This window comes from Phyllobates terribilis, unplaced genomic scaffold (genome assembly GCF_046119375.1).
Source record: "Phyllobates terribilis strain yellow unplaced genomic scaffold, ASM4611937v1 Scaffold_2__4_contigs__length_985480577, whole genome shotgun sequence".
Classification (NCBI taxonomy): Eukaryota; Metazoa; Chordata; class Amphibia; order Anura; family Dendrobatidae; genus Phyllobates; species Phyllobates terribilis.
Window position 1 is genome coordinate 807331376 of NW_027362762.1, and position 13859 is coordinate 807345234.

Genomic DNA, 13859 nt, shown 5'->3' on the forward strand with positions numbered 1-13859 from the left:
CCCACTTCCCCAGTCCCACTTACAGGAGCACTATGGAACACCTGCTCTGTCTGCAACAAACATTCCTACATTCATGAGCTTTTCATTACTAACAAACTATCCTTCCTCGCCATCACGGAAACCTGGCTCACCCCCTCTGATGTAGCCTCTCTAGCTGCACTTTCGTACCGTGAATTCTACCTTTCCCGCATCAAACGCTCCAGCAGCAAGCATGATGGAGGAGTTAGCTTTCTCCTGTCAGATAACTGCTCCTTCTCCCCAATCCCACTGCCGCCCTTCGTTACTCTCCCCTCTTTTGAGGTGCACTGTGTTTACATCTACTCCCCCTCCAACTGGCTGTCCTTTACTGCCGTCCAGGGCCAGCCACCACTTTCTTCAACCAACTCACCACCTGGCTACTTCACTTCCTTTCCGCTGACATCCTCACTGTCATCATGGGAGACTTCAAATTCTCCATTGACACTTCCCACTCATCTGTCTCTAAGCTTCCAGCTCTCACTTCCTCCTTTGGCCTCGCTCAATGGTCCTCTGCAGGCACTCACAAAAATGGCCACACACTGGACCTCATCTTCACCCGCCTCTGTTCTCTTTCTAACCTCTCTAACTCACCTCTCCCTCTTTCTGACCACAACCTAGTCACATTTTCTTCCCTCTCCTCTCCAGGTGTACAATCACCACTCCACAAATTTGCACACCCTCGCAGAAGTCTCAAACACCTTGACCTACACTCACTCTCTGGATCCCTTCTCCCTCTTACAGACATACGTTTCTTACATGATGCAGATGTTGCTGCTGCTTTATGTAACACAACATCTGCAGCTGATTCAGTGGCCCCTTACACACATACCAAAGCTCACACAATCAATAGGCAACCCTGGCACACCAACCTGACTAAAGAACTGAGACGGGCTTCCAGGGTTGCTGAGCGGAGATGGAAAAGGTCCCACTCCAACAAGCACTTCATCGTATTCAAACAGTCCCTCACTATTTTCAAGTCCACACTTACTGCAGCAAAACAAACCTACTTCTCATCTCTCATATCCTCTGTCTCACAACCCTAAACATCTATTCAACAACTTCAATTCTCTCTTTCATCCCCCAGCACCTCCTCCCTCTCCTCTCATCTCATCTGAAGACTATGCCTCATTCTTTAAGCAAAATCTTTATCTGATGATGTCCATCTTCTGCTTGAAGTCCCCACAGCCCCTCCTCATATCTACTTAACCTTCCTCCTCCAAAACCAACTTCTCCACCATTACAGAAGATCAAGTTTCCTCTTTACTCTCCAAATCACTCCTCACCACCTGTGAAATTGACCCAATCCTGTCAGATCTCATCCCTAACCTTACCACAGTCTTCATCCCAACCCTAACCCACCTCTTCAACATGTCACTAACAACTGGTGTTTTCCCCTCATGTTGCAGACATGCCTCAATCACACCCATCCTCAAAAAGCCTTCCCTTGACCAATCCTGTGTCCAGCTATCGTCCCATATCACTTCTCCCCTATGCTTCAAAATTACTAAAACAACAAGTCCATTTTGAACTGTCCTCCCACCTCTCCTCCTGCTCCCTCTTTGACCGCTCACAATCTGACTTCCGACTGCATCACTCTACTGAAACTGTCCTGACTAAAGTCACCAACCACCTACTAACTGCCAAATGCAAGCGACACTTCTTTGTCCTACTCCTGGACCTGTCATCTGCCTTCAACACAGTGGACCATTCCCTCTTACTACAAACTCATCTTTTGGCATAACAGACTAGACATTCAGCATCTCCCACTCTCACACCACCTTCTTATCTCACCCCCTATCTGTCGGTGTCCCACAAGGCTCAGTTCTAGGACCCCTGCTCTTCTCCATCTACACCTTCGGCCTGGGACATCTCATAGTCTCAATACCCAATATCTCCTCCTTACTAACCAGAATCCCACAATGTCTATCCACCATTTCATCCTTTTTCACTGCTAGATTTCTAAAACGTAACATGGACAAAACAGAATTCATCATCTTTCCCCCATCTCACTCATCCCTCCCCCCATCTGACCTATCCATCAAAGTAAATGGCTGCCCACTCTCTCCAGTCCCACAAGCTTGCTGCCTTGGGGTAACCCTGGGCTCTGATCTCTCCTTCAAACCACATATCCAAGCCCTTTCCACTTCCTGCCGACTCTATCTCAAAAATATCTCCCGGATCCACATATTCCTCAACCACGAATCTGCAAAAACACTCCCTGCATGCCCTTATCATCTCTCGCCTCGACTACTGCAACGTCCTGCTCTGTGGCCTCCCCACTAACACTCTCGCACCCCTCCAATCTATCCTGAAGTCAGCTGTCCGACTAATCCACATGTCCCCCTGCTATTCCCTGGCCTCTCCCCTCTGTCAATCCCTTCACTGGCTCCCCATCGCCAAGAGATTCCAGTTCAAAACCCTAACCATGGCATACAAAGCCATCCACAACCTGTCTCCTCCATACTTCTGTGACCTAGTCTCCCGGTACTTACCTGCACACAACCTCCAATCCTCACAAGATCTCCTTTCTCTACTCCCCTCTTATCTCCTCTTGCTACAATCGCATACAAGATCTCTGCCGTGCATCCCCCCTACCTTGGAACTCCCTAACGCAACTTATCACATGCTTGCCTACCGTGGAAACTTTCAAAAAGTAACCTGAAGACCTACCTCTTCAGACAAGCCTACAACCTGCAGCAACCCCCGCTCAACCATACCGCTGAATGACCAGCTCCACCCTCATCTACTGTATCCTCACCCATCCCTTGTAGATTGTGAGCCCTCGCGGGCAGGGTCCTCTCTCCTCCTGTATCAGTCGCTGACTTGTATTGTTCAAGATTATTGTAATTGTTTTTGCTATGGATACCCCCTTTTTCACATGTAAAGCGCCATGGAATAAATGGTGCTATAATAACTATAATAAATAATAATTTCAAAATCGGTAGCAAAAGATGCTTTTACAATTCTCCCAGTAAAAGGAGAATTTTCGGAAAGGTCTTCTGCTTGAGAAAGGAGGAATTAATCCTACCAGTAATTGTATTTCCAGGAGTCCATGACAGCACACCAAGAGGTAGCCCTTCTCATCCTCTCGGGACAGAAAACACATGAGAGGTTAAATAGCCCTCACCACCCGCACCCATCAGCATCTTTATCAAGGAAGTACAAGGAATTAAATTCCTCCTTTCCAGGACATCCCTCCTGAAAGCACACCAGGAGAATACCAAATAAATTAACTAGGGGGGGGGACTACTGGTTGGAGAACTTTCATCCCATAGGCAGTCTGCTGATTGGATAAAACATCCAATTTGTAATGTCTACAAAAAGTATTCAGACTGGACCAAGTTGCGGTCCTACAAATCTGGTCCACCGAGGCTCCTGTCCGTTTGGCCCACGAGGTGGAGATTACTCTTGTTGAATGAGCTCTAAGACCCTTTGGAAGAATTCTTTCTTCCAAGGTATATGCCAAGGAAATTATGGATTTAATCCATCTAGCCAACGTCACTTTTGAAGCTTTCTTACCCTTATTCCGTCCCCCAAACTGTATGAGGAGGTTTGAATCCAGTTTCCAGTCCTTGGTAGCTTCCATATATTGCAGAACCTTAAATCACTCATCCCCAATCCTGGTATGCATGGCCCCCCTCATCCCTATCCTGGTATGCATGGCACCCCTCATCCCTATCCTGGTATGCATGGCACCCCCTCATCCCCAATCCTGGTATGCATGGCACCCCTCATCCTTATCCTGGTATGCATGGCACAACTCATCCCCAATTCTGGTATGCATGGCACTCCTTTTCCAATACCAAAGCATGGCACCCCTCATCCCTATCCTGGTATGCATGGCACCCCTCATCCCTATTCTGGTATGCATGGCCCCCCTCATCCCCAATCCTGGTATGCATGGCACTCCCTCATCCCTATCATGGCATGCATGGCACCCCTCATCCCTAATCCTGGCATGCATGGCACACCTCATCTCCAATCCTGGCATGCATGGCAACCCTCATCTCCAATCCTGGTATGCATGGCACCACTCATCCCCAATCCTGGTATACATGGCACTCCTTTTCCAATACCAATGCATGGCACCCCTCATCCAGTCTCCAGTCCTTGGTAGCTTCCATATATTGCAGAACCTTAAATCACTCATCCCCAATCCTGGTATGCATGGCCCCCCTCATACCTATCCTGGTATGCATGGCCCCCCTCATCCCTATCCTGGTATGCATGGCCCCCCTCATCCCTATCCTGGTATGCATGGCCCCCCTCATCTCCAATCCTGGCATGCATGCATGGTACCCCTCATCCGTATCCTGGTATGCATGGTACCCCCTAATCCCCAATCCTGGCATGCATGGTACCCCCTCATCTCCAATCCTGGTATGCATGGTACCCCCTCATCCCCATCACGCTGCACACAAAAAAAACAAACAAACAAAAAACACTTCTACTCATCTTTCTTCCCTGCGCTCCCGTGCTGCGTCCCGTTCTGCCGGACGCCGGGGGAGGAGTGTGACGCTGGAGTAAGCGTGTGCCCATACCGCGCTGTCTGGCGCCATTTTGTTGAAGACACACTGCAAATGTGTCTTCAGTAAAATAGTGCCGGATAGCACGCTATGCGCATGCGCCGATTCCAACGCCACATTCTGCCCCCGGCCAGAACAGAGGCGCCGCGGCAACACTCCTCCCGGTCAGGTAAGTATGTCCTTATGGCGCCGGAGATAGCGGTATGCGTTCAGTGACTACGCATACCGCTTTCTCAGACGCCATACACTCCTCTTACCTGTAATAGCTGGATGCTGTCTTCTGTCTGGAGCCAGACTGCGCAGGCGCGTCACGCATGTGCAGTCTATAGAGGCTTCGGACAGAGGGACTCTTGCAGCATTATATTATAGATAGGCACTGCACACTGACTTTTGTGCCTCATTGCCTGTAAGCCAATCACAGACTTTTCTTTATAAGCACATCTGTGATTGGCTGACGGGATGATATTTAAGTGTCTTCTGTGCCCTGGAGTCACAGCTTGGGGCAGGAAGCAGCAGTGGAAGACAACTGTGGACCAGACGGACAGGATGGTAAGACATGCAGCCTCTCCTGTGGACGTTCTGAAACAGTATTGTTTTAAAGAAATCAAAAATTCATATATGAACATGTTGGCAGCAGTGGTCACCTGCGGAAAGTGCCGGTTACAAATCTACAAGTTATGTGCACAGCGGCTGCCAGTGACATGCACTAGTATGGTCTGGACCTGGCTCAGGCAAGCTACAATCTCACATAGACCATAAGTCTGTATGAAGAATCGTTCAGGTGCCCTGGTACACTGGTTAATATAGGGTCAGTTTCCTATCTGTTGAACATAGGCATCATACTGACCCAATGTACAGTACAATTGTTCAAATGAGCCTGTTTCAACCCTTAAAATAAATTGCAGTCCTGATTCCCAGTGCAAGTGTGCGGTCGCGTGATCGCTTGTATGTGATTTGCGCTGCTGTTGTAAGCAGCATGTACACAGTGTGTGGACCCATAGGATTACTATTCACCCCATGCACTACTCTATGCCTGTGCCGCTTACAAGAGCAGTGGATTTCAGAGAGGTGTGAAGAGCAATTGGTTGGGGTCTCAGGACCCAGACACCCACCCATCACAAGCTATTTGCAATGCCTATTGTATATTTAACAAAAAAATTGTTAGAATACTAAATAAAATAACAGGTACACTTTAAAGAACTATATTAATTTTAATGCCGATCTCTGCTGGCAGACAGCGATCAGACGACTCCTGCATGCGATTCAGCGTCTTCTGCAGGGAGAAGCCCCCTGTCGATCATCATGACGTTGGCAATAATCTCCCATCAACAAAGCAGCCTGGAAAAAAAAAAAAAAAAGATGCTCTGTTTATGTGAAACAGCAGAATCACACGCCAAAGCCGTCTGTGACCCCTCTATGCCAGCACTGGGTAGGAAAGGCAGGAAGTTAGCAAAAATCTGCCAATTAGCTCATAGGTCCATAGTAAAAAAAAAAAAAAAAAAAAAAAAAAAAACAGTTCCGGATGATCCCTTAGAGTTTTGAAAAAAAAAATCCATTTCTCCTAACTACAGTATTATTTCCTCCAATATGTAAAGTAGTGAGAGTCTGGACCACTTGATAAGTGATAGGCCACGATAAGCACATCCAAATACGATGTATCAATGGGTATGACTGCTTTGTGCCATATTCACCTCTTAAATATCTAGCTTACATTTATTGCTTTGATTTCATAATTGTGTTCTAAACTAGTAATAAATATAACAATCTATAGGTTTCCATAACATTGTTGCATTATGAAGGTGGGGGACCCAGAAATATTTCTTGCACAGGGCCCTCTGCAGTTTGTGTCCGCCCTTGGTCAGTACATAATTGCCCTTTTTCGTCTCAGGCAATTTGATATTACACGTAGCACATCTCCTGGCTCTCTTTTTTTGTAGAATAACCAGACCCTATATAGAAGCTCCCTTGTCCTATAATTAAATAAGATAGGGAAAGGCTATAACTCACCAAGTACTAGGAAAAGGGGGTGAATGACAAAACCCTACAAACTTACAAGGGCCAGTGATTGCTCAGATGGCATTTCTGAACGGGCAGGATTAGACTCTTCCATGGCAAAACTGCACACATCAACAGCCAATGAAAATATATCAGATATTACCTGGCTGTTTCAATCAGGAACACGCCCAGAAACCAGCATCCTTAATCCTGTACAGTTCACACTGGAAGGAATGCTGAGCCTGCAGATCACCATGCACCTCCTCTAGAAGCCGGAAGTGCGTTCCACCCTGGAATGCATGCGTCCCAGGAAGCAGCTGCAGGGAGCCGAGGGAAGCGGCTAGCGTCAGGAGCTATGTCCCGATCGACTGACCAGGCTGAGGAAGTCTGTCCAGAGTAGTGTCAACTGCGAGCCGCTTGTCAGGAGGAAGGAAAGGTTGAACCCCCTGAGCCCGCTCCAAGGTAAGCTTTGCGCCTTTACACATACTCTCAAGCATCTGTCCTCCTAGGTACAGGAAAAACACTGATGTGTGGGGGATACTTAACCTTTCATGTTTTTAAAAAAGACATGAAGAAACTGGAGCAAGTTCAAAGAAGAGCGACCAGAATGGTGACCAGTCTGCAATGTCCTGAGGAACTGTTCGAGGATTTGGGAATGTTTCGCTTGCAAAAGAGAAGACTGAGAGGAGGCTTAATAGCAGTCTACAAATATATCAAGGACTGTCACACTGTAGAGGGATCAGCTTTGTTATTTGCACATGGAAACACAAGAAGCAATGGAATGAAACTGAATGGGAGAAGATACAGATTACATATTAGAAAAACATTTTTGACAGTGAGGGTGATCAATGAGTGGAACTGGCAGCCACGAGAGGTGGCGAGTTCTCCTTCAATGGAAGTCTTCAAGCAGAGGCTGGACAGACATCTGTCTGAGATGGTTTAGAGAATCCCACATTGAGCAGGGGGTTGGACATGATGACCTTGGAGGTCCCTTCCAACTCTAACATTCTATGTTTGTGTGTTTTCTGTCCCTAAAGTATGAGAAGTGCTACCTCCTCGTGTGCTGTCAGGAGGGATGTCCTGGAAATGGTTGTTCTTAAACTATGTACAAAGATGCAGTATGAACACATTTGCGCAGAAAAGACCAGAGAACAGAGGGAACAAATGAGAGGGAATTAACCCTTACCTCTTCTTCGGGACAGGAAAAAAACACAATAGGACCTAGAATGCAGGTGGTGTGGTAAGGTTTAACCTATGTAATATGTACTCAGGTCATTTATTTTCTGACCTTGATAGGGAGGCATGGGGTACAAGAAAAAGCTGCGTACAGGGAGGTGGCGCACTTGCCTGTTGAGCTAACTATTCCCCAGGACTGTTTAAACATGGAAAAAGAAGGATGGGCACAAGCTATTAAAAGCTGCAAGCTTTATTTAATATACATCGGACTGAAAGTTCCACATACAGATGGTGATAACACGGATGCTTTTCTGGCATCAACTGTGCCCTTAATCTTAGACCTCTGACTAAGAGCGCCAGAAACACATCAGAGAAAGCTTTATTACCATCGCCATCTGTATGTGGAACCTTTAATCCAATGTATATGAAATAAAGCTTGAAGATTTTAATAGCGTGAGCCCCTCTTTTTCACATTTGGACATTTGTGGGTCAGCAGTATTGGAATGGTACTCCTGATGATGAAGACAGGTGTTCATTAATTAAGGTGAAGATTTTTCTTTCATATTCCCAAGGATTACTTATTCCAAGCTTTATGTCGCTTTATTTTCGGAGTTGACAGAATTTGCAGACATACACTACAGTTAGTGATTAGTTACCCTCTCTCTGCACTCCAACAGCCTCCCAAGCTGTGCACTGGCTGGTAGTCAAGTTAGCATCCATCTACAGACAAGTCTCCTCCAGAAACCGAGCAGCCCACTTCCCTATTATGTGTAAGTCGTTGACTTCAGCAGAATTCCACTGGAGGAGTCGACAGCTCCATTCAACCTGCTAGCTCAGCAGCCTCGCTTCCACAGATCGTATGACAGCATTGCTTAGTGAAGGTGCAAATTTAGTTGTTTTTGTGTCTTGAAAAACATGTGAAGCATGTAGACACCAAATTTATTTGATTAATCGTCCAGCCATACAGAAGAGTGACAGCCATTTAACTGACGAGAATCACAATGCAATACTCAGCCAGTCCGAGCATTGCAATTCTCATTCGAGTTATATGGTCATCTGACCCTTACCTTAGATGAAGGTGTTGCAGAGTATTTGGATTTAATGATATCACAACTTGAGAGCATTTGCTAGAGCCATCGGTCAAGGACTCGACAAATTACTAGTTTAATTTGCATGTTTTACAGCAGCTTTTTGTCACTGTAAAAAGAATGGAGAGATGAGCAGCACTTCTTGAAAGCAGGGGAGAGAGGATGGACAGGGGAAGCCCACTCTGCACATGTTCAACCTGTGAATGAAGAACTATTAAAAGGACATGTCCAGCAGCAACAAGGGGTAAACCGAGCGCAAGGAAGAGTAGAAAATAGATGTTTGTGAATGTTAGAAGTCAGTAATATGTATATTAAAGAAAAACACATAATAGTAACAAAATTCACAGAATTTTAATGAATATAATCAACCAGCTTTAACATTTACTGATCTATATATAGTCTAAAACTATAAACATCAGTGTTGCTTGTCGAAATATTTCAGTTTTCCCGCTGGGTCAGGAATTATCTATAATAGAAAAAGATATTCATTTTAAATTATTGCTTACTTTTAATTCCCACCACTTCCCCCAAAAAAATTACACCAACTTGACAGTTGTACAATTCTTTTAGGAGCAAATATCAGAGGATAAATATATATTTTAGTTAAGAAAGGCCATAGGCAGAACGTCAACTTATATCGGACTGCTACAATAGGGGAAGCTGAGAAACCCATTATGGAATGCAATCTATTTAAAAAAAAGTGGAACAAGCACTCTGGCTGCCTTAGTGACTAAAACGTTAGTCAGATTTAGAGTCACCGGGGGGCTGCTCTGAGTATACAGAGTGGCAGCTGTAGCGACGCCCCCTGCCTGACTGCAAGCAGCTCAGCATTAGCGCCGGCTTACAGTCAGTGCTGGGGGAGTGCTTACAGCCGCTCTATATTCTCAGAGCGGTGGTGACTGAACCCCGAATGCTGCCGGGGGAAATTAACTTAATTTACTCCCACAGTGCTCGGCCAAGTGCGGTCGCAGGGAGGTTAATAACGCTATTACAGGTTAATAGTGTTTTTCTGGTGACAGGTTCCCTTTAAACACATCACCACTTTCATAATCTTTTTACACTTTTACATTAAAACTATACTGCTCATCAGTTTCTATTCCAGAGTACAAATTTAATGGAACGGTGTTTTACGTTTTTTTTTTTTCACTTTTTCATTTTTATGAATCAATTTGTGAAGCACCTGGGGGTTCCAAGTGCTCACTATGCATCTAGATAGGTGCCTTGGGGGGGTCTAGTTTACAAAATGGGGTCACTTGTGGGGGAGCTCCAATGTTTGGGCAAGCAGGGGCTCTCCAAACGCAACATGGAGTCCGCTAACAATTTGAGATGATTTTCCATTCAATTTGTTAGCGGACACCATGTCGCGTTAGGAGAGCCCGTGATGTGCCTAAACAGTGGAGCTCCCGCACAAGTGACCCCATTTTGGAAACTATACCCCTCAAGGATTTTATTAAGGTGTATAGTGAACATTTTGAACCCAGAGGTACGACACAGAATTTGTTTACATTAGGTCATCATATTGAATAAGTTGTCATTAGTCTTGAGCGCAAGTGCTCGCTACTTGAGTTTGCATCGGGTACTCAGGTATGCACCATGTACAGCGTGTGCTCGAGTGACATGCTCGAGTACCTGCTCCGCATGTTTCATGGTTATTAGACACCCAAAAAAAAACATGCGGGGATCGCTCGTGCATGGCAGGCAATCCCCGTAAAGTTTTTTTGGCCGCGAAGCATATGGGGCAGAGACTCGAGCATGTCACTCAAATACCCACGATACTCAATGCATACCAGAGCACCCGATGCAAACTCAAGTAGCGAGCACTTGCGCTCAACACTAGTCGCCATATCGTCATCTTTTTTTCTTACTTTTGAAAAAAATCCCAACCCTAGCACAACCCCAACCCTAGCACAACCCCAACCCTAGCACAACCCCAACCCTAGAATTTATTTTTGACGCCGTTCCTTGTGCGGTATAAGTGATTAGACGACTTTATTCTTCGGGTCGGTGAGACTACAGCGATACTAGAATCATATGGGGTTTTTATGACTGACAGCTGTCACACACTAAAAGACGCATTTTTTGTAAAATCTAGTTTTTGCATCACCATATTTTGAGAGCTATAATTTTTCCAGATTTTGGCAGACAGTCATGTGACGGCTCGTTTTTTGCGGGATGACTTGACGTGGTTATTGGTGCCATTTTCAGGCACGTGACATTTTTGATCGCTTTCTATTCCGATTTTTGGGAGGCAGAATAAACAAAAACCAACAATTCAGGAATTGTTTTTTTGTTTTTTTTTATTCTGTTCCGCGTGTGGTAAAATTGATAAGGTAGCTTTATTCTTCGGGTCAGTACGTTTACAGCGGTACCACATTTGTATCGTTTTTCTATGTTTTGCACTTTTACATAATAAAAGCAATTTTATAGAAAAAAATATTTTTTAGCATCGCTTTATTCTGAGAGCTATAACTTTTATTTTTCGGATGGAGCTGTATGGTGGCTTGTTTTTTTGCGGGACGAGATGACGTTTTCAGCGGTACCATTTTTATTTATATTTGTCTTTTTGATCGCGCGTTATTCCATTTTTTGTTTGGCGGTATGGTGATAAAGCATTTTTTTTTGCTTCGGTTTTTTTTTTTTTTTTTTTTTTTACCGTGTTCACTGAAGGGGTTAACTAGTGGGACAGTTTTATAGGTCAGGTTGTTCCGGACGCGGCGATACCAAATATGTGTACTTTTATTGTTTTTTTTTTTTTTTATAATAATATTGATGGGTACATTATATTTTTATTTTTGGTGGATTATTTTTTTTATTTTTTTTTTATATTTTTGCAATTTTTTATTTTTTTTTTTTCACTTTCTGGAAGCTTATATAGTTTATTACTTTGTCCCACTCTGGGACTTTCACTTTTTTTCTCTGATCGCCTGCATGGCACAGGAATGCAGCACCATCCCTGTGCCATGCAGGCTGTCAGCGCTGGACAGGGAGAAGATTGTTTGGAGATGCACTGCACATGTCCAAACAATCTTCCTGCTGTCTGGTGACCCGGATGTTGTCATGACGACATCAGGTCGTCATGGCAACACCCGGGAAGCCTTTGCAGACAGCGCTGGAAGCCGGAAGAGGAGGTGAGTATCTGCGATCACCTCCCCTTGCCCCCGCAATGCTGCGATCGACTTCGATCGCAGCATCGCGGGGGTTAATGTGCTGGGAGCGGTGCAGGACCGCTCCCTGCACATAGTATCGGGTGTCAGCTGTGACAATCAGCTGACACCCAGCGGCGATCGCGCCCGCACAGCCTGAGTGCGCGCGCGATCGCCATGATGTACTAATACGGGTCTGGCTCTTAAGTCCCAGGGCACAGACGCGTATTAGTACGTCAGATGTTGTTAAGGGGTTAAACAACTTATTGGTGGGAGTGTCCAGTGTTAGATCAGGATTACCGATGAAGAAAAGATTACAATGTCTTAAAGAATCCTTTTAAAAAGGACAAAGTGAAGGTAATGAATTGGCCATTAGATTCCAGACTTCAAAAATCACATAGAAAATTCAAGAATATAATTGAAAAAGCTTGAGCGAGCAAAAAGACCCACAAATTTGTTAGTTCCAGGAATTTTGGCACATTTCTTCCTGACAGAACTGGTCTAAGGCTGTGTGCCCACCATGCGTTTAAGTGTTTCCTCAGCAGCAAAAATGCAAAAAAAGCAGCACTACCAATTATTTTGCGGAAGCGCTGCGTTTTCGCCACCATTGACTTACATTGGAGTGCATGGATTCCGCATCACTGCATCGGTACATGCGGATTCCATGCGTTTCAATGTGCGGATGGTACCCGGGTCTGGAGGACAGGAGACTCTCCTCTGGGTACCATAGAACCTGTAAAAAAAGAAAAAAATAAAAAATAAATATTATACTTACCTTCTGATGGCCCCCAGTCTCCTTGTCTTCGCTTGCCGGCAGATAGCGGTGGACTGAAGGACCTGCGCTGACGTCAGTCATGTGACGGCAGGTCCTTCAGTGTAGTGTACCGCGAGCTGCCGGCAAGCCAGGACTGAGCGAATAAAGACTCTGGGGGCAATCAGAAGGTAAGTATAATATTTATTTTTTACCATTCTTTCGGTCAGACTATATAAATCTATGCCGTTTGCATGCATTTATATAGTATGACCAAGTTGACAAGCACTTTCCAAGTGATGCTAAAATCGCTTGTTAACCCGCATGCGGAAATGCATGTGAAGAACGCTTCACATCCGCTTGTCCCTGGCAGGAAAAACGCATGTACAATCCGCATGTACAAGCCGCATGCCTTTTTTCTGCCAGGGAGATGCAGAAACGCTCAGGAAAAATCCTGAGCATTTCTGCATCGTGGGGACATAGCCATAGGGAAGAATCACACTGACTCTTCCCTTATTGCGAAAAGCATATGGAAGGCAGCCATGTGATGTCAGAATACTAGATTTAATTTTAGCTTACATTTTCCATCTTATATTCTTGAGCTACAGAATACATTAGCAATTCTAACTGACATAAGATAATGTGTACTACAATTATGTGTCAGGAATTGGTAAAAACTGAATGTGGCTAAGGTACTTGTGACTTTTAAATAAGTTGTGAAATGCTCCCAGCTACAATTAATCATATGGACAATTTATGGGCCAGCTCATGCCAAAAAGATACTCTTGGTGACTATTAGCCCCCTCCATGAACTCGCTATATGCCAGGAGCTTCACACTGACAGTCAAGTAAAATAGATCTGTACTGTAAATAGAGCCTAAAATTAACTAAGCTGCGGAAGTTTACTTACAGTTCCTGTCTTGGCCACCAAGCTTTCATAGCATCATCAGGTCTGATCTAAGTTAACCAAATAAACGTGGCACTGAGACAGAATTTATAAGTGCTATGCACACAGATCAAAGTGAATGTCTAATACAACTGTGGCTGGCAAAGAATTTCATAGATTTGAGGCAAAAAAAGTAGAAGACTGCTACTAATACTAGTCTGGATATGCAGCATATCTAAAGATTAGTAACAGTCAGTATATTATTTATAAATTGCA

The 13859-nt window shown here is 44.8% G+C and overlaps 1 protein-coding gene across 3 annotated transcripts in view; it reads right to left on the reverse strand.

Moving 5' to 3' along the window:
* Positions 1 to 9135: 9135 nt before the first annotated feature.
* PRDX4 (peroxiredoxin 4) overlaps positions 9136 to 13859 on the reverse strand; it is a 24116-nt gene continuing 19392 nt past the window's right edge. The window contains exons 7-9 of one of the 3 annotated variants that reach the window (XM_073667509.1): positions 13608 to 13654; positions 12563 to 12679; positions 9136 to 9269 (exon numbers count right to left, since the gene is read on the reverse strand). In XM_073667509.1, the coding sequence (XP_073523610.1) occupies positions 9266 to 9269; positions 12563 to 12679; positions 13608 to 13654 (168 nt within the window). In that variant the 3' untranslated portion in view covers positions 9136 to 9265. The remainder of the gene's footprint in view (positions 9270 to 12562; positions 12680 to 13607; positions 13655 to 13859) is intronic. The other 2 variants (XM_073667512.1, XM_073667510.1) reach the window with 2 other exon arrangements.